Source organism: Kockiozyma suomiensis (genome assembly GCF_038497685.1).
Source record: "Kockiozyma suomiensis strain NRRL Y-17356 unplaced genomic scaffold V2V93scaffold_3, whole genome shotgun sequence".
Classification (NCBI taxonomy): Eukaryota; Fungi; Ascomycota; class Lipomycetes; order Lipomycetales; family Lipomycetaceae; genus Kockiozyma; species Kockiozyma suomiensis.
The window spans coordinates 631,803-656,010 of record NW_027117666.1 but is presented as its reverse complement, the minus strand read 5'-3'; the positions used below and the strand labels follow the sequence as shown (position 1 = coordinate 656,010).

The following is a 24,208-nucleotide window of genomic DNA, read 5'->3' as shown; positions in this document are numbered from 1 at the left end:
TTCGCACCCTCTCTGCTCTACTTATCTGTGCCGCACTAAATCATGCCTGGTTAGCATTTCAGTCAATCAAAAATTCTACTTTCGCGTAAGTACTCACATTGCACGATATTTTCTCTCCATAGCGTCAATATCTCGCAAGTCTTCGTCATCGAGAATATCCTGCGATCGAGCTTCCTGCACAGCTTTATTGGTGTGGTGTAGTAGCCACGACTTGGCGCCATAGCTGGTCACTAAAATATCGCCTCCCCACCACCGGTACATCCCGCAGTAATGTTTTATCATGTCAGTTAATGTCTTGTATCGCTCAGTGACCATAGAAACTAGCTCCGGGTCGGATATCCTGCTAACCACAGTCTCATAAATCTCATCCAGATCGTTCAGCCACGCGCCTTCTGGTACAAACGTCTTGGGAGCTGTAGAAGCTACGCAAAGCTCAAGCGCCTCTCTAAGCCGTCGCTTATTGACAAGCTTATACACCCGTTTATTTGCTTTTCCTGGATTGATTAGCTCATCGCGCGTGGCTCGAATCAGCGAGATCCGTAACAGTTGACCAACAGCAGCTTTCCACTGTTCCGCAAAGTCTTCTCTCAGTAGACTTAATAACTTTGTGCATTGATACCGTATACCGAAATCAGCTGTATCTATGCCTCTATTTGTTTCAAATTCCAGTAACGCAAACGTTGCCCTGACTAGCTGTTCCGTTTCTTCTTTGAGATGTGAATCATATAACAGCTTTTCGATATTGTAAGCTTCAATTGCATATCGAGGTTGTCTTGCAACTATTGCTTCGTATTGCATTCGCTTAAGAACTTTCTGAGATATCGATAACAGTCTTGGCTGGCTACTAGCTTGCCGTTCCACCTCGGAAGAAAATTTGGTCTCATTACCAGAAAGTATAGTCTGCAGCGCGGCTTCAAACTGATGATGCACAATAGAAAATTGTACATACCACTGGAAGAAAGTACTAGGCAGGTTCCATTGCTGATGAATTGCGGTGACAAGCTGATTCACAAATAGGCCTCGATTATTTAGGACGACTCTTGGTGAGCGATTTATCGTTCTCTTTGCAGCTTGCGTCACAAATTCAATACCTTTCTCTCTGTTTCCATGATTATGTGATATCAAACTTAGAATAGTAGACTTAAGAATGTAAATCTTTTCTTCAGAGGCATATCGAGAATTCTTCATTACAGAATTCATATATCCATTGACGATGCCGACATTATAATCACCAACAGCTCGACATTCATCGATATGGGCTTTCAATACTTCGCGAGCCCGATGTCGACCAATGTACGTAAAATATCGAGTTACGACATCTATCTGCAATCTTTCATCGCCTGCTACAATAACAGGATACATTTGGCGCCACATTTCGCGAGTAACATTGACCTTGACTGCCCTGTGAAGTGCAGCCAATAGCGTCGAAATATATAACGAGTTTTTACGGGATGATCCGGTGATTTTCTTATTAGCGATTTGCTCCAATAATAAATCAAGCGATGCGTATGAAACTCGTTGACTCTGTGCACTGAATATCGCTGCTGCGGTATCAATAGCGCGGTGCTCCGCAATTACGGAAAAACTCTCACTAAAAGTTTGTCGAAGTAACTTTTCCATCAAAGCTGCCGCAAGTCTAGGATTGATTTCTTTGTGGACTTTGTGTGTTGTTTTCGTCTGTAAAATTCGCAAAAATGCTGTATAGTCCTCCAGAGCAAGTGCGCGCTTCAAGAAAGTTTCAATTAAACCTGCCGTAAGGTGATCGCAATTATTGCAACTCTCAGCATCGACATTTCTGTGCCAGCTAATGGCCGTTCGAGAACCAGTGGCTAGCAAACTCCATATCTCCAAAATATTTGATTTAGTCAGAAACTTCGCCGCAAATGAAAGAGAATCAAAGGACTGATTTGCAGCCAATAGCTGCACAGTAGCAGCCGCAATCAACTCATGCAATCGAGATCCAAGGTCGACTCCTTGTGAAACTGCCTGGCCTATCTCACTAAGAGCAAGTTGAGGCTCCTTGAATACTGAATGAATAAATAGATCAGCAGCAGCATTGATATCCCCTAGTCGAGTAAGCTGAGTGATGGCAACTGTCAAAGTAGATTCATTTCTCCGAACCGTGGAACCGGTACTGCGAGCGTTGACAAGAGCAACGATAGCTTTCGCATCATCGGTCTTCATTATGCTCAACTCTAATTGCGTTCGCCCAAAAAGTTGCTTTTCCATCGTACTCAGATCTTGACTAGAAGATTTACTAACTCTTCCAAAATCTGGAGTCAGCGCGATATCAGCAAGTAATTGCCGCGCAAAACGCGTTTGTTTTAATTCAATACATGTCCGGAAAATGTTGAACATTGCAATCTCGGAATCCCTTGTCTCATAAAGTATGAACGCACTTGTAACTTCAGCGGCCGTCCAGAATTCAAATACTCGAAGCGCATAGCGAATAATATCAGCAAGCATTCCATGTTTATACATATGTCCAAATAGCTTTTGAGTTACTAGAGTATCTGAACTATCGAATTTAAAAAGATTGCGCGCAATCGCGGCTACTTCTGCTCGCGATAAATCTTGTTGATCAAGTTGCAGCTGAATTTCAATCATCGTAAGCCTTTTCTTTGGAGCTTCAGGAAGTATCGAGTCATCAGCGTAAAAGCTTATAAATGAATAGATCATATCTTGGAAACATGTTAGTATATTACAAACATAACAAGAAAAATTCTTACTCTGTAGACTTGTTTGTGAAATTTGGCCCCGTAATCCTTCTTCAACTTCCAGTGTGGTCGCTTCTTGCGGCAATCCACTGCTACTTAGTGACTCTCTCTCTTTTTGTTTTTGCTGAGATGAATATGATTCATTGCTCACGATTTCTGCCTCACTCGGCGCATTTTCCGGTTCTTCCAAAACCGGTAAAAATTTTGGCATTGAATTTGCTAGATATGTCTCGAAATCACCCAGATACTTCTTCACCACAGATTTTGCTGACTTCGTAAAATTTTTGTATGCACCTTCTGCTGGAGTCGATGCAGCAGTTTCGTAGCTTTCATCTCTAGCAATTTCAGAAGTGTAACTTAAATAATCAGGTTCCCTGTAATCTCGCTCGCTACTTTGCTGATCCCATTGCTTGCGAAGCCAAGGTAACGGAGTCATAACCGGAGTTGAGCTGAGGTCTTCTGAGAGCAATTTCGACAACTCAAGAGAAGACAGTCCGTAGTTCTCTGCAGTAGAATGCATAAAATCCTGCAGACTCTCTGTGTTATATTCATTAGATCTAAAACTCTCGTCTCCGTCTGCGTAATCGACAGGGCTGTCATTGTCAGGTTGTTGATTTCGAAGTGATTCAACGAATTCAACATATCGGGTCTCATCTTCCGCTGAAAAATTATAGAGCATTTTATCACTCATATCATGATTGTTTATCTTGAGCCTTGTCTTATTCATGTCTTCGACGTTATTATTTTTAATTGAGCTTTCCGACTCCTCCTCGTACGTCTTGGTAGATTTTATGTCCATGTACGGACTACTCGTCGACAAGGAATGAGTGCTTTTAGCAATGGCTGATGCTGAGGTAGACCGCCTATCAATTAATCGTGAAAATGACGCATTACCATTTATTTTCGGAAGGAGATAGTCCCTTGAATCTAACGCAGATTCTGAAGTCTCAGCTTGAGTCGGTTTCGAGGAGCTCTGCCGTCGAGACCTACTCGAATGAATAAACCTGCGCAATTCGCTCAACGCATGCTGAGATCCAATCCAAAGTAAAGGTTCGTTGTTGCAGTGCTGGTTAAGAGTCCGTCGTTTTAAGTGAGAATTCGCGTTGTAATATCGCCGAGTTCCGGACGCGTCGTCAATATGCCGACTGTGGTAACCTACAGACTTCGCGGTAGACTCCCTCAAACTAGACAGTTCTAGTCGGAATACTCGTCGTCGCATAAGTCTTCTGCCGCAGGTGTGGATATTGCAATAGTTCTTATTTGCTCGTAGAGCTCACATTCAGTACAATATCGCGTGCCAAAGTAATATTTCGTAGCAGGTTTATCGCGTTTTTCGATACCATGAATAAAATCCCATGAGTATAATAAAGTAATGATATTATCTTTAGCTGTGAAAATAATGGACTCAATGCAGACAATACCCAATCTAAACCTCAGCTTTAACAGATTCAATTATTGCACGAAGACCGTCTGGCTTTCAATACTGAAACTTTACAGTGCCCTAATCCTATTCCCTACCTCTAAATCACGTGAATTAAAACCTGCCAATAAAAGTTGATCTATATATAAAATATGCAAAGATATAACGTCCATTGCATGTCAATAAGAGAGAATGATACGCTGTATTGTACTTTCTATTGTAAGTACTATCAAATTCTGCACAGGTTTAGCTGAATCGAAGACGCATACACAACAGCTTAATACTACAGCAGTGGGTTTGATTTTGCTACTATTATACAAAGAAAATCACCAATAAAAATTCCAGTCCTAAAATACAGAAGCTAATGACATCTTAAACAGTCACTGTAATGTGAGCAATTCATGATGCTCCATTAGGTTCCATCTTGTCCATTGCTCTATTCAGATCAACGCCAGCAGGTATATCTCCCGCTCCAGGCGACGCACTGCGAACACGTTCTCTCACAATCCTGTTTATAGCCACATCCGTTTGTCGCTGTAATATCTCTAGTTTATCAGAAATTTGTCGTTTGATATCCCAATTGGCTGATCGCGGCCGTAAACTAGTTACATCAAGCTCTGGTTTAGAAGTGTCTTCGTCGTCTCCCTCAACTACTTTTGGGCTTGGTTCTTTTTCAGCAAGCTCATTTTCAATCCTCTTGGCTTCTTCTTCGACGGTAGGCGCTGTTGTTGTTGGTGGTTCAAAAAATCCTTGTTTGGGAGCGCGGGCTTCTGGATCATAGTTTCGTTTTGAAAGGTAGCTACTTTAACAGAAATTAGTCCAAAACATATCGAAAATCCTCTTAACATAAAAAACCGGACCTTGGTGTGCTTGTAGATTCTTCAGGAGTCTCTTGACTCACTTCATCATTATTTGAGTCGTGTTCAAGTTCTTTCTTTTCCACGCCTGCATCGTCTGCTCTTTTTCGTTTCAAATTTCGCAGTTGAGCAAGCCGCTCTTTGCGAGACAGTGCTTGTGAGTCTAGCGATGACATTGCCAAAGATATTGGCTATTGGCTGAGCGAGCGACAGTGGGTTATACTGGTAGTCACACACAGAAAGATAAATCTCGAAAGCGATGTTTTGCTGCGAAATCTATAACCTTACCCTATGCACTATACTTGTTCCAATGCATGGAGAGGTTGCAATGTATTAAATTACAATCAAAAGATTTGATAGATTTGTTGAGTATTTTGTTACTGACTCTCAGCTGTTTTGTATCAAAAAAGATAGTAGATCTTGGGGGTTTCAATGTACTACTGAATAAGGGGAAATTTTTAGAGGTTTAATAAGATTGTGCTGCCGGAAAAGCCTCACTGAGTAGGTTGAAATCAGCTTTGTACAATAACACTATTATAAATCAGCCATTATTCCCACAGAAAGCTATGCAGCACTCTATAGCAATTTTAGACGACTATCAGTCGGTCGCTTTGAAAGTAGCAGATTGGAGTCCAATCGTGAATGCTAAAATTCCGATAACTGTCTATACTGATCATGCAGCTGACAATGCGACGACGATTTCTCGTCTAAAGCCCTTTACCATACTCTGCATTATGCGAGAACGAACTAAATTTCCAAGCTCATTGTTTGCTGAGTTACCTAATTTGAAGTTATTAGTGACGTCAGGAATGCGGAATCTTGGTATAGATCTCAAGGGAGCTAAAGAGCACGGAGTTACAGTCTGTGGGACCGCTTCTGGCGCTGATTCGACTGTTGAAATTATCTGGTCTTTAATTTTTGGTATTGCGAAAGATACGGTGTCAAATGATTCTCGGTTGAAGAATCCGGCTACTGCTAATATTTGGCAGGCTGGTCGGTTACCTACTGGTCTTGCTGGTCGTACTTTGGGTGTAATAGGACTCGGCAGACTTGGAATTAAGATAACTACAATTGCAAAAGTGTTTGGGATGAGAGTGATTGCTTGGAGTCAAAATATGACTGCGGAAAAGGCAGAGGCCGCGGGAGCAGAATTTATAGGGAGCAAAGAAGAACTGATGAGGCAGTCTGATTTTGTATCTGTGCATGTTATCTTGTCGGATAGAACCGTCAATTTAATCAACGAGAGTGATCTTCGAATGATGAAGAAAACAGCTTTTTTGATTAATACTTCAAGAGGGCCGATCGTCAATGAATCTGCGCTAATCAAGATATTAAAGGAGGATGTTATTGCGGGAGCTGCTCTGGATGTGTTTGATGTAGAGCCTTTGCCGGCTGATAGCGAACTGAGATCACTTGGAGATAAAGTACTGTTGTCGCCGCATATGGGATATGTATGCGACACCACGTATGACATCTATTTCCGCGAGTCTGTCGAAGATATAGTAGCTTTCTTAGCAGGAGCTCCTATTAGAGTCATGTAGAATTGCTTCAACCTAATCATAATATACACTTTTGTTTTGCACATATCTATGCTTGTGAATCCTTTTCCTGGATCACCGTCTCATTTGGACACGCGGATCTAATAATGCACGATCTGGTATCTCAAGCTCAAATAGTCCCCCGATCTCTGCTTTTAAACTCTCTAGCCGTTCAATCGCAATCTTGACTTTTTCCGAATCATCGCCAACTGTCTCAGGGCCTGTCACAATCTCGACATATGCGTGAACTACCCATGTATTTACAAACTTTGCATTGTCGGGATCCCGACCTCTAGCTACTGTACTGGCTACCTGGTCGCCATCACCCCCCATTGGGATCTCATGTAATTGCAGCGGCAGCTGCGGAGATATCTGTGATATTTTGATAGTCGCGATACCGTTGTAAACAAAGATATACCCCCTTTCCAGATAATCATATGCATATACGTAATCTAATGCTCTCAAAAATCGAAACAACGTTGAGATATTATCAACGTTTTGGTCAATCTCTTCGGAAGGCCGGAACTTGGTTTTTGAAATCGCTTGGACTTGAACAGGTCTTTTGCCAGACTCTGGAATAGTCGGTATAGTCAATGTCCATTCTGGTGGTTTCGCATTTTCTTTTTCATCTAAATTTTGCGGTAAATCGCGAGAAACATCTATTCTTGATGATTCTAACGGAGCAACTGACACAGCGGCACCACCCGTAACGACTGAAGTGCTGGATCCATGACCTGATATTGAAGGGGAGAATAAAATGTGCTGCTGTAGTAGGCTGATCGGGCGCATGCCAGTTACTGCCGAAAGAATGGAGAGAATATGTTGTAATTTGGATGGAGCAAATGCAGCATATAGTGAGAATTGCTGGAGAGATGCCATAATCTGTAGAAAAGAGAAAACTTTAGTCACTTCAAAATTCACAATGACAATTACAGTGTTGGGAGGGAACCTTGAATTTCCAGAGCGACCCCTGAAATCTATCGTCACGAGCCGACAAAGAAATTACAGCTGCTCAAATGAATATTCACTCTTGAATCGCGTAAAGACTACACAATGACAGTCCCATTGACAGTTGAGTTTTCGTAAGTTTATTTTTCTAGTTTCGTCTAGTTTTTCATAGGTATATATTTACCAAGATCACACAGTGGAGGTCTAGAGATCCTTTTTGGAGGTGAACGGACTTTGAATATCACACTCCGCCCATCAGATAAACAGGCAAGCTCTACGATAGCTGATTTAGTGAAATATTTGTGCGATGAGCGAATGACAGACAAACGAAAAGAGCTGTTTGTGATTGAAGAGTATCATGTGTAAGCTTATTTTGAATATTGCGTTTTTGTCTAGAAACTGCAGACTAATATATTTTTGGTCCTATTTTAGACGGCCAGGTATCTTAGTTCTCATCAATGACGCAGATTGGGAACTAGAGGGCGAGGAAGAGTACGTGATTCAATCAGGGGACCAGATCTTATTTGCTTCCACATTGCATGGCGGCTAGAATAATCTAAAAAGAAGAAACCTTGTATTATAGAATTAGCATATGAAGCAGCACTAGAGAATGGATTGGACGTGCCCGCAAATTTATATATTATCTTAATCAGCAGCTATTTGAACGTCTGAATATCACAGAATACGAACCATCACTTGAATTACGTCTCGTAGTTTTAGTTGCTTGTCAGATTTGCCCGATGTGGAACACAATGATGAGAAACTAAAATGATAATATCATACAATTGTACATACAATTTCTAAATAGCACTACAATTTCCAAAAATATTAATCTAAAACGCCAAACAAACAAAAAAACCTTTCTACAGCGATCAAGCACCATTCAAAAAAACACAAGATATTAGCACAAATGGAAGAACAAAAAGGCAGCATTTTGAAATCACAAAAACACCTGTCCGTCATCATCAATCTCATTCGTCTGAGTTCCGTCCTGTCGATGATGAAAAATTGTCGACTCACTAACACTTCCTCGGCTGGCTGGACGCCCCCCATTTGTGAATGCAACTAGCCGTGGCTCATTCTCGGATGCGTCCCGCCTTCGATTTCGTTCTCTCCATTCTCGTGCGCCAGGCACAAGTTCGAATTGCTGAGTAGACTCTTCACTGCTTGACATAGTTGTGCGGTGGTCGCCGACTGAGGAAGGCGTGTCACTTCTAATACCGGGGATGCGGACTAATTTATCAGACTCATCACCAATATCTTCTTCGTGAACAGCTCCAAGTCTATCCGAAGAAGAAGTCGAAAAGGCACCTATTGTACCAGTCGAGTTCATGCTACGCTGAGCAGTGCTGTATCTTCTTGTATCACTTCCGCTGCTACTGTCACTTCCTGCGCTGGTTGTTGATCCGTTGCGCGCTAGTTCAGCAATATCGTTGTTACTAGACTCAACTAGTCGTACGCTAAAAAGCTCATTTGTAGCAACAGTAGCCAGACTAGCCATCGAGTCGCGGTCGTGAGCTAAACCACTTCCGATGGTATTTCGGGAAGACTCGCGAGAGCTGTGAAAGATTTTTGATCGGCGAGGTCGCGAGCTATCATCTGGATCATAAGGAATTACAAAGCCACCAACTGATGTGTGCTGCTCTTTCTCAAGGTCAGAGTATGTGCGTCTATGCCCCGAAAACACCGAGAGACCAGAAAGCCTGCGTCCGTCCCAAGACCGCGAAGGTTTAACAGGAGTCGGATTGTTCATCGGCCAATCGTCATCAATAGGGATAGGCTTCGAAATCTGAGAACTTCCGGAAGGAGACACAGCAGTCTGATTAGAGTCACGACGACGACGAGAAGCCACAGCGCCGTAGCAACAGCAGTACCACAAAATAAGTCCTGCAAATATAATTGCAAGAGGAATTGTAACGCCACATGCGATGGCAACGGCCTTTGAGTTGGAAGATTTTTTGGAGGTAGAGGCGGTAGCGGAAGAAGTAGCACTGCTAGAAGCGCTTGCAGTGGTAGAAGACGACAATGTTCTCGTAGTCAACGCATGCGAGTGATGATGCGTAGAAGATGAAGCCGCTGACGAGGTGGTCGTGGTCGCGATATAACCTTTACCGTTGATGTAAAACATTGCAGTCTCCTTAGCTCTCTTAGTAGTGTCGACGGTGAGTAAAACCTTGACTGAGGTTAGAGAATTTGGCGCCTTTCCAGTAAATGAATAGCTGCTGTCATCAAAGGTCAACCAAGAAGATGCAATTGCAGGATCGTAAGTCGCCGATATACTCTCGATGTCGTTCGTATTATTGAGAGACAATTGGTAATCGAAATTTTTGCCTCTAGTAGCAGTCACATTGGAAATTCCTGAATCGCCAAAGATGGTGATATCAGTCGAATCATCACTGGAAAACACAGAAATATCAACGTCGACCTGGACTTCATCACCATAGCTGTCAGTCACAATAACGGTGACGTGAGAGCTCTCTCCAACGTCGTCATTCGTAGGAGTTCCGCTAAGTGTAAGCGAGTTTTGATCAAACGACATCCAGCTGTCAGTACCATTAAAGCTAACGTTTGTGATATTGCTGCTAGAAATCTCAGATCCATCGAGTAGAATGTCAAGTGTGGTAGAAAACTCTTTGTCCTCAGTGGCATTCACACTAACTGAAGTTCCAGTCAGCGTGTGCTCGCCAATATTGAACGCAAAGGACGTTTCAACTGCAGAATAGCCGCTAACATCAGAGCCGACGAGCACAAATTCAAAGTCGATTGGCGGAGCTATATCTGAAGATAAAGCCGGAGTGGTACCGCGGAACGTCATTGTAGAAGAATCAAAAGAGATCCAACTAGGAAGAGGGGTGAGTCCAGCAAAGAGTCCATAGACAGCAGTCACATTTCCCTTAAAAGTAGCGGCCGAAAACTTGAGCTCAAAAGGAGAATCCGGCATGAAACCAATACCATTATTAGAGAAGGTAGAGTAATTATTTTGCAGCTGCTCTGAAGCAGAAATCTCCACAGTAGGCGCTGTAGTGTCTGTTACGACAAAGGAAGCAGACAATGTAGCATTGGTGCTGTCAGCCGAGTCGGTCGCGGTCAAAGAGAAAGTTGAGTAGCCAATATCGGAGCTCGAAGGCGTACCCGAGAACACACGAGATGAACTATCAAACGAAAGCCATGACGGGAGATCTGCGACGGAATAGGACAGATCGCCCGAGGAATCAGTGGTGCAAGTATAGGACGACATTGTAAAAGAGAAAGCGTCGCCAACCCGAGCCACAGGGGGGAATTGATCAGAGATTGGAAAATCAAGAGAAGGAGTGGCCGAAACCAGGCCAAGGACGGCTGCGAGGGAGAGGATGGTCGTCCCAAGAAATGCAATCATTGCGGAAGCAAGCACAAGCAGAGCAATGAACGAGAAGAGATATGGAAGAAGGAGAAAGAGGAAGAGAAAAACCAAGAATAAGAAAGAGAAGCAAGGAAAGAGAAAAGGCAGCGAATTATCTTTTCACGCAGGGGGTTCGGCTGGTGGTGAGCCATCTCACAGGCACGCGCCTCGCTAATGTGCAAGTACGGAGAATAGAGCTGAAGGCACGCGTCGCGACGCGTATTCGACGTGTCCGAGAATGCTTACTAGTCCTAAAGAGGCTAGTAAATGTCTCTATAAAGGCCGATAATGACCGCCGCAGAGCCAGGGGCAAACCTTGGACTGTCGCGCAACCTCCTGGGGCCGGATCACAAGCATAAATGCGTCTTTGCTGTTCGTCTAACCATGACGGGAAATGGCTACACCAGTTGATGTAGCAATGAGGGCGGGTGTCTAATCTGGTGTGACGTGTGGATGTCATTGTACGACCAAGGGTGCTAAGCGACAGACACTAGTTACTACATCATGCTGAGAAAGTCTCATTTGTTGCTGAACTACTATAATGTAATTATCATGAGTAGCAAGAATTTGGCAATACTTGAGATCAGACTGACTACAAGCGGCTGTAGCGCAGTTCAGATACTGAAATTGCATCAGCGCAGGATGCCTTATCAGTCGCTATCTGAAATGCAACATTCACTGTCGCTGCATTAGCAGCACCACCGGTGGTGAGCAGCAGCAGCAGCAGCAGCAGCAGCGATTGAAGCAATTGATTGCCTCAAAATGCAAGAGAAACATTTTGGAACTGTCGCGTCAACATCACGAATCTCTTCGATAATTCGTTTTATGTTGTAAATCTGGATAAGTGCAATTGGACTTTATTCTACGTGCTGGTCCAGGTCCAGATTCTAAATCTGCCTCATACGAGGCTCGTTATGCTCGAAAATGCAGCTAGTAATACGCAACAAATTTTGATTTCAGCTCTAGTAATGAGGTTGATATATCTGATTAACTGGCATATGAAATAATGACTCAGCTAAAACAACCTAATTTCTTTTAGACTAAATTTCCTATTTCAGAGTATCAAGTCCAATCAAGAAATAACAGCGAAACTCAAACAAGCTTGCGGCTGCACTTACCACGCACAACTCATCGTCTTTACGCGCAGGCTGAGTCTGTTCCCAGCTCATCGCAGACTGACTCCAAATATTTCTTATCATCCGCCGCGATTAATTCTCTTTCGTGTATTTGGCTTTCCGCTTATCAAATTTTTGTTTACACGATTTGAATTGTATGTGTGGTTATCTGCACAATTGGGAAAAGAATAGCGCAGCTGGGCGCCATTATATACAAACCTGTGCCAAAGGATACGATCCCAAGAGACTGCTCCATCAACCAGCTTGATCTATATAGATCGTTTATTTTGTCGAGTCTACAGATACTTTCTCATTACTTTAAATATTACGATAATACAGCAAAATGTCGCTCTCACCAAAACCATCATCTCATGATGACACCGATGACAACATTGCCAACATTCTCGACATGCTAGAGACTGAAACCCAGTCTGCTCACGGAAACCCCATTCACATGCGCCATCCTGGAAATGGTGGAAATCCGAATTCTCACAATAATCTTCTTGGAAATGAAGGTTCAGGCCGTGATGAAGGGCCGTCACATGCTGGACTTGACATGATGGAGGCTATGGAAGGCGAACTCGACGAGGATGCGGGTGGTGTTTTTAATGGAGATTATGAGGTGAAAGAACAAGATAAATGGCTTCCAATTGCCAACGGTATGACTTTTTTATATAAAATTGTGCTAATGATTCAACTAACTATGACTTCAGTTGCTCGAATAATGAAAATGGCATTGCCGGACAATGCTAAAATATCAAAGGAAGCAAAGGAGTGCATGCAAGAATGCGTCAGCGAATTTATCTCTTTCATAACTAGTGAAGGTACTATAAATTAATATCTTTCTTTGAATGCTAATTATCTTGGTTAACTGGGTTTTGACTTTATAGCATCTGAAAAGTGTTCAGCTGAGAAGAGAAAGACCGTCAACGGTGAAGACATTCTGTTTGCAATGACTTCTCTTGGTTTTGAAAATTACTCTGAAACTCTGAAAATCTATCTTGCAAAATACAGACAGGTACGAGTTTTGTAAATTACTATCTTTAGGCGTTATCTAATAATTTCCATAGTTCATTGCGACGCGTGCCGGTGCTAAGTAGTACGCCTGTAACTGCTCTTCATATGAATGGTTAGAATTCTGTATTTTTAGCTTGTTATTTTGGTCTTTCTTATATACAATGAGTAGTTTTTTTTGGACGTCTGTAATATGAATGTATATTATTGACAGGTTTGTACTAGTAGTAATTTAATAATATTTGGTGGGGTTCTTTTAAGCCTCGACAAACAGCTACTGCACTACCTTTAATACCTAAAAGAAGAAAAAAAATTATAGCATCATTAAATTAGAATAATTATCAAAGTGAAATACTCTGCTCTCCGCACCCAAAAATAACAACCTGCTACCGTTCTTATTTCTTTTCAGGCTCTTCTCGTTCGTCCCCTAACAAATTTGAAGCACTCTTCATACGCGTAACAGACTTGACAACTTCTTGAAATATTAGGGTAGCATTTCCTTTTGATCCAAATGAGCTCTTTCTTCTGTTCGTTTGCGGTAAACCCAGAGAGCTTGTACTAGCAGTCGGTTCTGCAGAACTGTCAGTAGTTGACACTGACGAGTCTGAGTGATCAGTCGCGACAACACCAGGAATCGAACACTTCTGTGGAGGCGAGGCATCATCGTCATCGTCATCATCATCAAGACCAAGAGCTTTGATCTTGTTTGCCAAACGCACGGCTTCAATAGCCTGCTGGAACTTTGACCGCGCGTTGAAGCCCTCGCGGATATTCGGCAGCAGATCGTTGGTGGTGGCAGTAACGCCCGAAATCCATTTGTGCTTTAATAGTTCACTAGTAGTCGATCGTTTGGATGGATCGACACTTAGCATACATAAAATAAACTCCTTGGCTTCTTGCGAGATGTCTTTCCAGTATTTGTCGTGGAATATAACTCCATTCTCTCGCACCTCCAAAATAAATTCCTGAACGTTCTCGCTACGGAAAGGAATATATCCGCAAAGTAAGGTGTAAGTTATCACACCCAAACTCCAAATATCACATGGCTTGCCATGGCCGGTACGGAGCAAGACTTCAGGAGCGGCATAGCCAAAAGAGCCGGCCATAGTAGTCAACGCTTCGTTCTCGGATGTCAATGTCTTTGCAATACCGAAATCAGCAAGCACAAGAGGTGAATCAGCAGCTGGCGTCAAGTAGAGCAAGTTCTCTGGCTTGAGATCTTTGATCTTGTTAGAGTTTTCTCTCCTCTGAACTATTCAACAGCTAGTACATACCTCGGTGGACGATATTAAGAGAGTGAAGATAGTCGACAGCCTCCAAAACCTCCTTAACAGTTTGTACGGCGTCTTTTTCAGTGTACTAGAGAAAATTTAGATCCTATAATGTTTCATATTCTTAATTGGCTACCCACCTTTCCGCGTTCAACAATACGATCAAACAGTTCACCGCCGGTAGCCAGCTGAGTCACAATGTAATATTTCTCCTAAATCAGATTTTTCAAATCAGTAAACGGACAGACCCTCCCAATTCTTGGAAAATAATCACCCTTGACTCGAACCAGTCTCGGAAGCCGACGATGTGCGGGTGATTGAGTCTACGAAGAAGATCGAGCTCTTCCTGGACCATCGACTCGTGGCCCTGGACCTTCTTCTTCAAGATCACCTTAATGGCTACAGGCTCACTAGTATCAATGACTGTTGCGGCTTTTACAATCCCGTAAGTCCCAGCACCCTAGCAATTGAAGCAGAACGAGTTAAACCATATACCCGAGAATAGGTCAAGAGCACATACCAGTGGCCGACCGAATTTATAGCGACCCTTTCGATCGTACGAGGCCGGCTGATTCGATAGTTTGCCGTATATTGAGTACAAATGAGAGGACATGGCTGAGGCGGACGTTCCGGTTGGCGAAGAGATGGGTGCCATTTCGTACGAAGCGGAAACGGACAGCTAATATGGAGCTCCAGAGAGCAATCTAAAGCGAGTTAAGGGCATCTAGAGAGAGGCTGAGCGCCGAGCGCTATTGGCGCCGCAGCGGCTGTGCTTTTATTTTGGAGTGACAATTACCAGAAGACATCAGCCAAACTGAAAGTTATCAATCATGATAGATATCCAGCTATTGAAGGTGAATAGCGTCAAGTCAGACCGAAAGCGGTGCTTTCCAAGCGTAGCAATCCAATAAATGCTTGCAACTATGCCAGCGAGGCCAGCGATGCATTATTCAGATATACGCTTGGGACGGCTCTTACGCCTTAGCATTACGTAACGTAACGTATCATTGTATTCGAGAATTCACAGAATATATAATTCCATACCAGTAGCTATAAAAAACTCCATGTTTCTAGTCATTAGTCTCTAATCGCTATCGACGGCCTTCTCTCTACAAACTTCGCGAGATCCTCTGGAACGGCAACGCCTAGTACAAACTTCCGGTCCTCGTCAGTAACGACCGCGAAATCATTATCACGCTCAAAAAATTCCTCAAGTTCTTCGAGAGGCGTATCAGGTGTGATCTTCTTGAACTTCTGCTTCTTGGGGAATCTGTGCGTAAAGGCTCGTGCTGTCTCAATACTCAGATCAACCATCACCGAGTCCTGATCTGAATTCGATTTCTTGCCTGTAACGGGCTTGGGTAGTTTTCCAGAGCTAGCTGCTTTTTTCAATTGCTCAGCAGAAAGGTATCCTATCAGTGAACGAGATTTAGCGGATACCACTGGCAGATATGAGTACGATCTTTCAAAAGACATTTCCAAAGCCTGATCAAGACGCGTGTCCGGCGTTATAACAAATGCCGGAGGAAGATCCAAGTCTTCTACTGTAGACTAATAATAACAGCAACCCCGAATCAGTACTTTCGCTATTTCAGTCCATAGAATAAACGATCTGCAAGCTTACCCCGCGAAAATCGTGCATTTTGGTAAGCACAGGAGAGTATTTAATTTACAGAAATAGTAATCGATATACTGAAGAGCAACAGCCGATATCAGAGTGAAAAAAATTTGGTTTCAATACTCTTCTCACATAACTAGATGATTCAGTCTAGGATATGAGAATCAAGAAACTCACACTCATCTCATCTTGGCACACGTCAAGTAATAGAATAACAACCACGTGATTGTCACGTGGCTTATGAGACATTGCGTCAGTTTTTTTTATAAGTTTTATGTGTGTGTACATCAACACTGGGCACCATATATTTGAATATTTTTAAAGCAATTAGCTCCTTTAATACAACAGCAGAAAATTTTTGTTCTTCAACTAATCATCCTCCGAGAATTTACAGTACATTTATCTGTGAAATTTTATTATAATAGCTGTTCGTCAATCCATAGAGCAGGGAAGCCGGCTGTTTTTGTAAGCAACTACAAAATGCCAATCTGTCAAGTTCATTCAATACCTGCGCACACGGATCGGATATGGAGCGTAGTTCCTCACCCTACACTTCCGCTACTTGCATGTGCTACGTCAGATAAATCTGCACAGATTTATTCACTCAATACATATTTCCCAGTCGCGCAACTGGACGGAAACCATAAGCGCAGTATACGTTCAGTGTCGTGGAAACCAAAGACTGGCAACTCATCCGAAGTTGTACTAGCGACTGCAAGTTTTGATGGAACTGTTGGAATCTGGATTCGTGATGACGACAGATATGCGCAAGAAGTTGGGAGCTCTGGTAGTGTCGACGACGGTGCCGACGTCGGTCTGGAGGAGTGGGAATTTGTCGCGTCGTTAGAAGGACATGAAAATGAAGTCAAGTGCGTAGACTGGTCTAGCGATGGAGCATACTTGGCTTCCTGCTCACGGGATAAGAGCGTTTGGATATGGGAAGGTAAATATTGCTGGAACTTTTTGTGATACATATCAAGTAGCTAACTGAATCAAAAGCCGACGAAGATAACGAAGAATTCGAGTGCATCGCCGTATTACAAGACCATACTCAAGATGTAAAATACGTTGTATGGCATCCTTCAGAAGATTTACTAGCCTCGGCATCCTATGATGACTCGATCCGACTATGGCGCGAAGATGAAGACGATTGGGTATGCTCAGGAGAAATCATAGGTCATCGATCCACAGTATGGTGTATTGATTTTGATAAGCGAACACCGTCTCAAGCCGGATCTGCAGCTCGACTTGTTTCATGTTCAGCTGATGAGACAGTGCGTATTTGGAGTCGAGTATCAATCACAGGAACTGTTGGCTCGCGTGATATTCCTTCAACGTTCAGATCGGACCCTGTTTCTGAAAATTGGAATCAGGAAGCAATCTTACCCAAACGGCATACCGGACCTATTTACTCTGTTAGTTGGAGTGCTCGGAGTGGACGAATCGTGTCGGCTGGTGCAGATGGTCTTTTGGTTGTATATGAGGAAGTCAAGACCGGTGAATGGCAAGTTATTGCAGAGGAAGAAGATGCTCATTCCGTTTTTGAGATAAACTCCTGCGTATGGAGTCGAAAATGGAAGTCAACCGCCTCTCATCATCTGGAAGGAGAGTCTCAAGAAGAAAAGCGTTCTATAAAATTTGATGACGAGATTATAATTACAGGTGGAGATGATGGAAACATAAATGTTTGGGAGGTTACTTCAAAATAGGCAAGCTCATCGGACAACTGGGGTAAATCTGTGTTCTAAGCAACTTTTATTCTGACTGCTCGTTTTGCCGGTTTTATATTTTGCATTTCCTGGGTAGCTTTGTGCTAATTTTCTATTTTGGTTTCGATATAATCTTAATGGCATTTACAATACGATTTTCCGTTTCTAAATTTTGTATTGCGTAAAGTATCAAATTTTTTTTCCCATTTGAATGCTTGATGCATGACAATTCTCTATAACTCTTCACTTTTTTGACTTCTTTTTGGGAGGTTCGTCCTCTTCGTCATCATCATCATCTTCGTCTGAAAAAATCGTAAATGTTAGCATTCAACATAGATTTCTTCTCGTAAACGGATTTCAGCGTACCTTCAAGATCGATCTCTTCCTCGTCGTCTTCCTCTTCTTCATTTAAAGCATCCGCTATATGAACAAGTTAATTTTACTTTTTTAAAAACACAGTAGACAAACTTACTGAACAACTTAACGGCATTAGGGTACAGCTCCTCAGCGATTAATATAGCGACCTCATGCGCATTTTCAAACACATCTTTTTTTCCTTCATCATCGCTATTCACCCAAGAGAAAAATGTAAAAAAGCTAGGAGGTTGACCAGCTTTTGTTTTTGTCAGATCTTGGCCTGCTTTCCATGTAATCGGCGTCGGAGTTGACTTATAAGAAATACGGGCCGATTCAGTAATGTCTTCGCTATCTTCCTCCTCTTCTTCTACAGACATTGGCTTCTTTGGAATGTAAGTGAATGTCTTCGATAGAGATAGCGTTTCGAGAAATTGATTTTCTTTGAATTTGAATGTCAGAGTGAATGTGCGCGGATCAGTCTCGTCTCTATCGAGCTCGAGCGATTCAAGAGATTCAATCAGCTAACCAAAAAAAATTAGCTCCTTATTTCGCGAAAACATCTTTAGCATACAGATCTTTGAGAAGCACACGAACCTCGCCATCTAAAGGAGTAAAATATTGATCGAGATCCTCTCCAAGTTGCTCAATAGCAACTGGCCAAAATTTATCGAATTTACTAACAACTTCCTTCCGTCGCTCATAAAGAGGTTTTAGAAGCTTTGTAGAGTATTTTACTATAAAAAAACCAAAAAAGGATATTAGCAGTCACATCCTTTTTCCTGAATGTGAATACGCACGTACGAATTTCAACCTCCACTTCCTCGAAATCAGCTTCGAGTTTCGACAACTCTTTAAAAGCACTTTATAAATTGTTCAAGAAAATCGTTAGCAAAGTAACTTGATTACACAGCATGACCAATATCAGACGCGTCGCGTCGTCAACGTGTTTGTGCACTAAATTGAATGGACTAACACTTTAGAATACATACACTTGATTTGCAAATTCTTCAGACATTGTTTGAGAGTAGTTCCAATTGATTTCAATGGGTAAGTAAAACGAAGAGATGAATTAAAGAAAAAATAAACTATAGACTTAGAAGTAAGAAAAACACTTCGATTTAGAGCTTGAAAGGAAACTTGAGAAACGCGCCTTGACGAGACAATCTCAGTTAGCGCCAGGAACAAACCCTTACCCACGCGTTGTCATGTATTCAATCACGTGATGCAAACCGTCTAGGCAGAGAATACGGAGCTTTGGTTCATGAGGGGCACAACTAAAAGCGACTAGACTTGATTTAACCAGTTTTATCAGATTTTTTCAGATTTGATATCTCGTTTATATTTGTGGGTAAAAATCCATATATACATATTGGGCAATCTGTAACAGAATAATGGTTGCTTAACTAACTATTCCCAATCCCAAATTTTGACTGTCACTTCTCGATCTTTCCGGACTTGCAACCGACGACATAGTCGACAATCTGCGCATACTATTCTCCGCAATCTCGGCAGCCATGGCGGGACTCGCGACTGACGTTGTACACGTTTCTAAAACATCGGCGTCTAATCTAGCAGGCCATCTACCATTTGGTGCAGATTTTACCATCGATTCCACGGCTGATGCGTATCCTTGACTGGAGCCAACCATAGGAACTTCGGCAGTACGCCATGCACCGAGTACTGCGTCTCCCAGTAATTCAGCAGATTCGCTTCCGCCTGCTGTTCCACTTCGAATCTTCCCTTTGATGCCACGCTTGCGTCGAGCGTCAATAATAGCATCGAAAACACTAATTCGATCATGCTTAACAGCCGGACTGCCAAACATGTTTTCACCTTGCTGATCCAAGCAGCGATGTTCGATCTCATTGATAAATTCCGATCCTGACTGAGTAGAACATAAAAATCGAATATACGGAGCATGGTCTTTAGGAAGGCGACTCAGAAACTCTTTCTGGTTAAACTGATAAAACTGCTCTTCATCCGTGTCTGCAAACGATGGGTGTAATGAGTTCGTAGGTTTTGAGTGGCTTTTGATAGTATTAGTTGGCACAAGATATTTGCGATAATTAAACAACAGCGTTGCCATAGCGCGCACAAATGCAGCACGAACTCTATGAGGATGAAATGCTGCTGGTGTACATGGCGTCACGACAGACTTTGTACAGGTGCTATGAACCTGGAGTTTGCAGGCCTTGCAAGTCAATACGCATGAATCAGACCTCTCTCGATTTAAGCAAATAGAGCAAATCATTTCGCCTGACGGCAGCCCGAAATATGATGGAGAGAGTAAGATATGACCTTCAACTATCTGCGCCTCAGGACGTGCTGTAGGTGAAGATGGTCGACTGGTCATAGGAGATTGTGCTGCCGATGTGTCAGCCTCACTGGTCGTTAACGAATATGTAGAGCTACGCCTACTGTCACTCGATATAAGTGACGGTGATGGTGACAGTTCCGATACTGAACCATTAAATATCGTATTAGATGGTACAGGGCTCCTAGCTGGCGAAGAAGGTACTGTCGAAGACCTTTCCTTTCTTTCTGTTCCTCCTATAAAAGTCTCACTACCATCGAACATCGGGGTAATTGTCAATGGAGCGCTTTGCCTTTTCTTAGTCGTCGGACTAGAAGGTCCGTCACCTCTAGATCGTAGAGTTGACGCAAAGCTAAACACCGAATTAGCCTTTCTCGTATGTCTTCTCACCGTCGAACCTTGATCCTGAGACAGTTTTGAAAGATCAGTCTCAGATGTATTGCTGCTATTGCTGCTATTGCTGCTATTGCTGTTACTGCTGTTACTGCTGTTACCTTTTTTCACAGACCCATTGTCGTGTTGTGTAGATAACTTGCGTAGTTTCGCTTTAGTGCCAAAGTAACTGGCATTTACAATTGGCAGCCAACGCAACATATCACTGTCGAAAGTACTAAAAGCTGATGAGCTTTCAGCGACTAATTTGAACAAATTCTGCCGTGGAGCAACAGGCGATAGCAGTGCCGAATCCGCAAGGACATGCTGATTCATCGGAAATGTCTCGTGAACATATTTAGGTGTTCCTCGAGCAATGTCGTATGGCTGTGAATGCAAAGGTGCAGCAAGTGACAACAGATTTTGTAGTTTTGATCGTACGGGAGTAGGAAGTAAAGGAGGGGTCGAGGAAGAAAAAATTGCATCTGCATCCAAATCGCAAAGCACGAAATCGTCATCTGGAAGAGGCAATTCAGTCCCTACACGATGTACACCTATAATATATGGTACCGGCATTTCGAGACATGTCGCAAGCCGCGCCGGGAGAACCGGGATAAAGACTGATTGCCATTGGAAAGGAAATATTAGCGACATTATTGCACGAGCGGCAGGAGTAAGCATTCCGAGGTCACTCGACACGAAAATAATACGGCCTTCAGCCATGACTGCTTCGAATAATTCTATAACCGATTTGATGCTCAAGCATCTAAATAATGCATACAAGTCGGTCTATTAAGTATTAGAAAGCATATACGATAATTAAATGCATCAAGTATTCTTACATCTCGTGAACCCGGAAGTTCATTATCTGCATGACTTCTCGCGTAAAGTCTATATCAAGGTGAATATGTGAAAACTCGGTAAAGATAGAGCAAATACGTACGATAGCAAACCAACATCCACTTTCAGTTGCGTATGTGAGTTCATGATCGGAGGCTTATTCAATAACTGAGCCACAGCATACTCCATCGGAACACGATGCTGCGTCCAGGCTATGTTCTGCTTTCTCGCAGCAACAGCTTCTCCGTATAAGACTGTTTTTAACCATTCAAGCCGAAACCCACAAGTAAACTCATCTCTAGATAGTAGGCCGTAAACTCGAGGAACCCACATTCCAAATTCTTCTGAAACTCCAGGTATAGCGGATGCCGCACCAAGACGAATAGGCTTTAATAAGTCAGCCAACATTGAAATTCGTTCTTCCGTCTGCATTATTTCTTCGCGAATATCCTCGGGGCTTTGGGCGGCGGCCTCAATACCAGCTTCAACTTCAGCAGAAACTATAATTAATTCTGAAAGTTTCAAGCGCTCTTTCGATAACTTATCAGTTAAACTTGCGGCAAAATCTCGTTCTGACTCGGGCATGTAGTTATCGCGCCAAAATTTACTTAGTTTTTCCACCAAACTAGCAATCCCCTTAGGAACCGGAACCCATATTGTAATACAAGTTCCATAGCGCTTGTCGCCGTCCTGATTCGTCATTACCTATAGGCAATCAATTATCAGAATATCATTATTTCACAGGTTGATTTTGAAATCGCTTACAAAATGGTGCCAAGTACTTTTAGGCCTCTCGTCAGCAAGCTTGATTTGAATGTCATTAGGAAAAGCAAACATAGGCACATATATTGGCATCTCTCCCCTAGCCTTCTGTAGCTCTTCATCACGAGGATATACGTCCAAAAGCACGGGATCCAGTTTTCGATCAAGAGGATGCATATTTGGCGACCAAGCAATCGGCTCTGGATCTGGAATTACAGAATCATATTCGGATATTTTCCGAGCATGACTTCTAGGGTCAGAAAGAGCAGGAGAGGTCGTAGGGGTCTGTCGTTGATCTGTGTTGAAGCGGCGCTGAGCAGGCGATCTTCGTAGGGGAGATGACGGTGATGTAGGAGTAGTCTGCGAGGACATAGACGTCCTAATAGGGGTTTTCGGCGCTGAAAAAGCTGAAAGAGGCTGCTGAATTGGTGTTTTCACAAGTTTAGGACTGTTTAAACTCTTTGCAGTCTTTAATGAAGGTGATTCCGCGGAAACCAGAGAGGACGGTATCGGCTCTCCGATGTTTGAACCATCTTCAATTCCTGGCGCATTCGGATCAAATTTTGTAATCTCAGCCTCAGTTGAGCTTGAATCTTTCTTTATCAAATTCTCCGGTATTACATCCTGCACCATTTTCAGATCCACCGACGAGCGATCACGTACATGGCCACCAGATTTCGTTTTCCATAACTCATTATTACTATGCTGTATCGGCAGTTGCTGCTTCTTTTTCTGCTCTTGTTCTGCTTGCTGATGCATGTGATGGCTCGTGAGTTCAGTGAATGTTCGTAAACCATCGTGATCTACTCCGGCAATGAAAAAAAAGTCGGCAATTGGCAGACTTCTAGAGGCGGCAGTGACAGCAGATGGCGGTGAGGCCTTTTGCGCACTATCACCCGCAAACGACATCTCAGACGACATACTGCTAGAGCGATATGTTCTCACCAATTCATAGGAGTGAAGAAGGCGGCTGATTCCACAAGGTAGAGGTTGTAATCAATGCACGTGAAATAAATGCCCGCTACTCTAGAATAAGAGCGCATAGGCACAAAAATTAATCGGCTTCAAACGGCTAGTTGAAACAACACCAATTGAGTCCAGCACCTGCAGCAAAAGGCAGAAAATCAGGCTTTTTTCCCGAATCGAGGTTGTCGTTGGGAGCAACCTGCTGCTGCGTCTGCTGCAAACGCCCCGCGCGGCTCCGTCGGGAAGCACTTAAAGCACGCACCAGTGAATGTGCGCTCTACGAGGGGTTTGTGCAAATCATTACTTCATCCTATCACTAAAGAGTTAGCTAGTTGCTCAATTGTATACTTTTTATTGCTGTCTGCAACTTCAAAGAGTTTTTTTCATTTTTGGCAGCTGTTGGTATCATTTGTGTATAACTTTGAATTCAACTACGCATTCATCAAATGAACTACAACCGTCATCCTACCTACTTCCAGCCGCGCAACGGTGGCATCCGGAATCCCACCGCGGGAGCAGTCATACGTTCTCGTACAGGTCGAAAATTAATAGCTTACTTTGCCGCACTTACAATCATCGGCATTTTGATTATGGTGTCTTTCCGCGACATGCGAGAATCCGCCGAAGCTGAACGAGAACTTACGCAGAGATTCATGCAGTCGCGAATATATCAGGGGGAAAAAGGGGCACCGGTCGCGAATCCTAACGCACCTATTGCGAACGGCGTTGTTAGTGAGTTGGGATTAGAGGATTCTACAGAGAATGAGAATCATGACTTGGAAAGTGTGAAGGCGATTGACGACTTGACTGAAGACAGTACTTGAGAAGTTCATATCAAGACTTCAACGTATAGTTATTGCACCTTGTACCAAAATTGACAAAAAGGAATTGGCAGAGCAGCGAAATTCTGTAATTTTACGCATGAATGATTAATGAACGATACGCATCAGTGTCATAATAAAATCCTAGATATATTATATTATTTCATCAAAAGAAAGTATTCTGTTTTAC

General features: G+C 42.8%; 13 protein-coding genes across 13 annotated transcripts; 5 read left to right on the top strand and 8 right to left on the bottom strand.

The window, feature by feature from the left end:
• Positions 1-93: 93 nt before the first annotated feature.
• Positions 94-4,405, bottom strand: V2V93DRAFT_396402 (uncharacterized protein; the record flags this gene model as incomplete). The annotated part of the gene is made up of 2 exons (XM_066912528.1): positions 2,730-4,405; positions 94-2,681 (listed from the first exon to the last, which is right to left on the bottom strand). Exons 1-2 carry the CDS (start codon positions 3,934-3,936, stop codon positions 94-96), a joined length of 3,795 nt encoding a protein of 1,264 aa, XP_066767516.1. The 5' UTR covers positions 3,937-4,405.
• On the bottom strand, positions 4,150-5,229 carry V2V93DRAFT_365745 (mRNA splicing factor). The gene is made up of 2 exons (XM_066909145.1): positions 4,998-5,229; positions 4,150-4,939 (listed from the first exon to the last, which is right to left on the bottom strand). The coding sequence occupies exons 1-2, from the start codon at positions 5,168-5,170 to the stop codon at positions 4,537-4,539; spliced, it is 576 nt and encodes a 191-aa protein (XP_066767515.1). The 5' UTR covers positions 5,171-5,229; the 3' UTR covers positions 4,150-4,536.
• Positions 5,133-6,580, top strand: V2V93DRAFT_365744 (D-isomer specific 2-hydroxyacid dehydrogenase). Its single transcript, XM_066909144.1, has one exon. The coding sequence runs from the start codon at positions 5,561-5,563 to the stop codon at positions 6,533-6,535; it is 975 nt and encodes a 324-aa protein (XP_066767514.1). The 5' UTR covers positions 5,133-5,560; the 3' UTR covers positions 6,536-6,580.
• On the bottom strand, positions 6,291-7,459 carry V2V93DRAFT_365743 (mediator complex, subunit Med18). Its single transcript, XM_066909143.1, has one exon. The coding sequence runs from the start codon at positions 7,409-7,411 to the stop codon at positions 6,608-6,610; it is 804 nt and encodes a 267-aa protein (XP_066767513.1). The 5' UTR covers positions 7,412-7,459; the 3' UTR covers positions 6,291-6,607.
• Positions 7,460-7,522: 63 nt separating this feature from the next.
• On the top strand, positions 7,523-8,314 carry V2V93DRAFT_365741 (ubiquitin-related modifier 1). The gene is made up of 3 exons (XM_066909142.1): positions 7,523-7,614; positions 7,678-7,842; positions 7,913-8,314. Exons 1-3 carry the CDS (start codon positions 7,586-7,588, stop codon positions 8,028-8,030), a joined length of 312 nt encoding a protein of 103 aa, XP_066767512.1. The 5' UTR covers positions 7,523-7,585; the 3' UTR covers positions 8,031-8,314.
• V2V93DRAFT_365740 (uncharacterized protein) lies at positions 8,176-11,029 on the bottom strand. Its single transcript, XM_066909141.1, has one exon. It carries the CDS (start codon positions 10,854-10,856, stop codon positions 8,421-8,423), a length of 2,436 nt encoding a protein of 811 aa, XP_066767511.1. The 5' UTR covers positions 10,857-11,029; the 3' UTR covers positions 8,176-8,420.
• Positions 11,030-12,006: 977 nt separating this feature from the next.
• V2V93DRAFT_403837 (histone-fold-containing protein) lies at positions 12,007-13,261 on the top strand. Its single transcript, XM_066912634.1, has 4 exons — positions 12,007-12,633; positions 12,688-12,798; positions 12,865-12,992; positions 13,045-13,261. Exons 1-4 carry the CDS (start codon positions 12,318-12,320, stop codon positions 13,072-13,074), a joined length of 585 nt encoding a protein of 194 aa, XP_066767510.1. The 5' UTR covers positions 12,007-12,317; the 3' UTR covers positions 13,075-13,261.
• On the bottom strand, positions 13,137-15,028 carry V2V93DRAFT_365732 (kinase-like domain-containing protein). The gene is made up of 5 exons (XM_066909140.1): positions 14,780-15,028; positions 14,534-14,719; positions 14,400-14,471; positions 14,263-14,347; positions 13,137-14,207 (listed from the first exon to the last, which is right to left on the bottom strand). The coding sequence occupies exons 1-5, from the start codon at positions 14,912-14,914 to the stop codon at positions 13,384-13,386; spliced, it is 1,302 nt and encodes a 433-aa protein (XP_066767509.1). The 5' UTR covers positions 14,915-15,028; the 3' UTR covers positions 13,137-13,383.
• V2V93DRAFT_365729 (uncharacterized protein) lies at positions 15,015-16,050 on the bottom strand. Its single transcript, XM_066909139.1, has 2 exons — positions 15,884-16,050; positions 15,015-15,810 (listed from the first exon to the last, which is right to left on the bottom strand). The coding sequence occupies exons 1-2, from the start codon at positions 15,899-15,901 to the stop codon at positions 15,337-15,339; spliced, it is 492 nt and encodes a 163-aa protein (XP_066767508.1). The 5' UTR covers positions 15,902-16,050; the 3' UTR covers positions 15,015-15,336.
• A 30-nt stretch (positions 16,051-16,080) lies between these two features.
• On the top strand, positions 16,081-17,741 carry V2V93DRAFT_403834 (WD40-repeat-containing domain protein). The gene is made up of 2 exons (XM_066912633.1): positions 16,081-16,820; positions 16,877-17,741. Exons 1-2 carry the CDS (start codon positions 16,358-16,360, stop codon positions 17,584-17,586), a joined length of 1,173 nt encoding a protein of 390 aa, XP_066767507.1. The 5' UTR covers positions 16,081-16,357; the 3' UTR covers positions 17,587-17,741.
• Positions 17,742-19,066, bottom strand: V2V93DRAFT_365725 (uncharacterized protein). Its single transcript, XM_066909138.1, has 6 exons — positions 18,933-19,066; positions 18,745-18,803; positions 18,538-18,677; positions 18,059-18,464; positions 17,953-18,006; positions 17,742-17,888 (listed from the first exon to the last, which is right to left on the bottom strand). Exons 1-6 carry the CDS (start codon positions 18,956-18,958, stop codon positions 17,830-17,832), a joined length of 744 nt encoding a protein of 247 aa, XP_066767506.1. The 5' UTR covers positions 18,959-19,066; the 3' UTR covers positions 17,742-17,829.
• Positions 19,067-19,256: 190 nt separating this feature from the next.
• On the bottom strand, positions 19,257-23,407 carry V2V93DRAFT_365722 (AEX-3 domain-containing protein). The gene is made up of 4 exons (XM_066909137.1): positions 22,235-23,407; positions 21,573-22,174; positions 21,472-21,520; positions 19,257-21,418 (listed from the first exon to the last, which is right to left on the bottom strand). The coding sequence occupies exons 1-4, from the start codon at positions 23,150-23,152 to the stop codon at positions 19,343-19,345; spliced, it is 3,645 nt and encodes a 1,214-aa protein (XP_066767505.1). The 5' UTR covers positions 23,153-23,407; the 3' UTR covers positions 19,257-19,342.
• A 236-nt stretch (positions 23,408-23,643) lies between these two features.
• Positions 23,644-24,021, top strand: V2V93DRAFT_357429 (uncharacterized protein; the record flags this gene model as incomplete). Its single annotated transcript, XM_066908030.1, has 1 exon — positions 23,644-24,021. The coding sequence occupies one exon, from the start codon at positions 23,644-23,646 to the stop codon at positions 24,019-24,021; it is 378 nt and encodes a 125-aa protein (XP_066767504.1).
• Between the last annotated feature and the right edge of the window lie 187 nt (positions 24,022-24,208).

Excerpts from the sequence above, each read along its gene's own strand:
- V2V93DRAFT_365745 (XM_066909145.1), bottom strand. The coding sequence starts at position 5,170 with ATGTCATCGCTAGACTCACAAGCACTGTCTCGCAAAGAGCGGCTTGCT. Across the intron at positions 4,940-4,997 it reads GAATCTACAAGCACACCAAG|TAGCTACCTTTCAAAACGAA; the intron begins GTCCGGTTTTTT and ends TTTCTGTTAAAG.
- V2V93DRAFT_365744 (XM_066909144.1), top strand. The coding sequence starts at position 5,561 with ATGCAGCACTCTATAGCAATTTTAGACGACTATCAGTCGGTCGCTTTG.
- V2V93DRAFT_365743 (XM_066909143.1), bottom strand. The coding sequence starts at position 7,411 with ATGGCATCTCTCCAGCAATTCTCACTATATGCTGCATTTGCTCCATCC.
- V2V93DRAFT_365741 (XM_066909142.1), top strand. The coding sequence starts at position 7,586 with ATGACAGTCCCATTGACAGTTGAGTTTTC. Across the intron at positions 7,615-7,677 it reads CCATTGACAGTTGAGTTTTC|TGGAGGTCTAGAGATCCTTT; the intron begins GTAAGTTTATTT and ends AAGATCACACAG. Across the intron at positions 7,843-7,912 it reads GTGATTGAAGAGTATCATGT|ACGGCCAGGTATCTTAGTTC; the intron begins GTAAGCTTATTT and ends GTCCTATTTTAG.
- V2V93DRAFT_365740 (XM_066909141.1), bottom strand. The coding sequence starts at position 10,856 with ATGATTGCATTTCTTGGGACGACCATCCTCTCCCTCGCAGCCGTCCTT.
- V2V93DRAFT_403837 (XM_066912634.1), top strand. The coding sequence starts at position 12,318 with ATGTCGCTCTCACCAAAACCATCATCTCATGATGACACCGATGACAAC. Across the intron at positions 12,799-12,864 it reads CTCTTTCATAACTAGTGAAG|CATCTGAAAAGTGTTCAGCT; the intron begins GTACTATAAATT and ends TTGACTTTATAG. Across the intron at positions 12,993-13,044 it reads ATCTTGCAAAATACAGACAG|TTCATTGCGACGCGTGCCGG; the intron begins GTACGAGTTTTG and ends TAATTTCCATAG.
- V2V93DRAFT_365732 (XM_066909140.1), bottom strand. The coding sequence starts at position 14,914 with ATGGCACCCATCTCTTCGCCAACCGGAACGTCCGCCTCAGCCATGTCC. Across the intron at positions 14,472-14,533 it reads GAGACTGGTTCGAGTCAAGG|GAGAAATATTACATTGTGAC; the intron begins GTGATTATTTTC and ends AATCTGATTTAG. Across the intron at positions 14,348-14,399 it reads GTATTGTTGAACGCGGAAAG|TACACTGAAAAAGACGCCGT; the intron begins GTGGGTAGCCAA and ends AATTTTCTCTAG.
- V2V93DRAFT_403834 (XM_066912633.1), top strand. The coding sequence starts at position 16,358 with ATGCCAATCTGTCAAGTTCATTCAATACCTGCGCACACGGATCGGATA. Across the intron at positions 16,821-16,876 it reads GAGCGTTTGGATATGGGAAG|CCGACGAAGATAACGAAGAA; the intron begins GTAAATATTGCT and ends CTGAATCAAAAG.
- V2V93DRAFT_365725 (XM_066909138.1), bottom strand. The coding sequence starts at position 18,958 with ATGTCTGAAGAATTTGCAAATCAAGT. Across the intron at positions 18,804-18,932 it reads GAAGAATTTGCAAATCAAGT|TGCTTTTAAAGAGTTGTCGA; the intron begins GTATGTATTCTA and ends CAATTTATAAAG. Across the intron at positions 18,678-18,744 it reads GGAAGTGGAGGTTGAAATTC|TAAAATACTCTACAAAGCTT; the intron begins GTACGTGCGTAT and ends GTTTTTTTATAG.
- V2V93DRAFT_365722 (XM_066909137.1), bottom strand. The coding sequence starts at position 23,152 with ATGTCGTCTGAGATGTCGTTTGCGGGTGATAGTGCGCAAAAGGCCTCA. Across the intron at positions 22,175-22,234 it reads AAAGTACTTGGCACCATTTT|GTAATGACGAATCAGGACGG; the intron begins GTAAGCGATTTC and ends GATTGCCTATAG. Across the intron at positions 21,419-21,471 it reads AACTTCCGGGTTCACGAGAT|ACCGACTTGTATGCATTATT; the intron begins GTAAGAATACTT and ends AATACTTAATAG.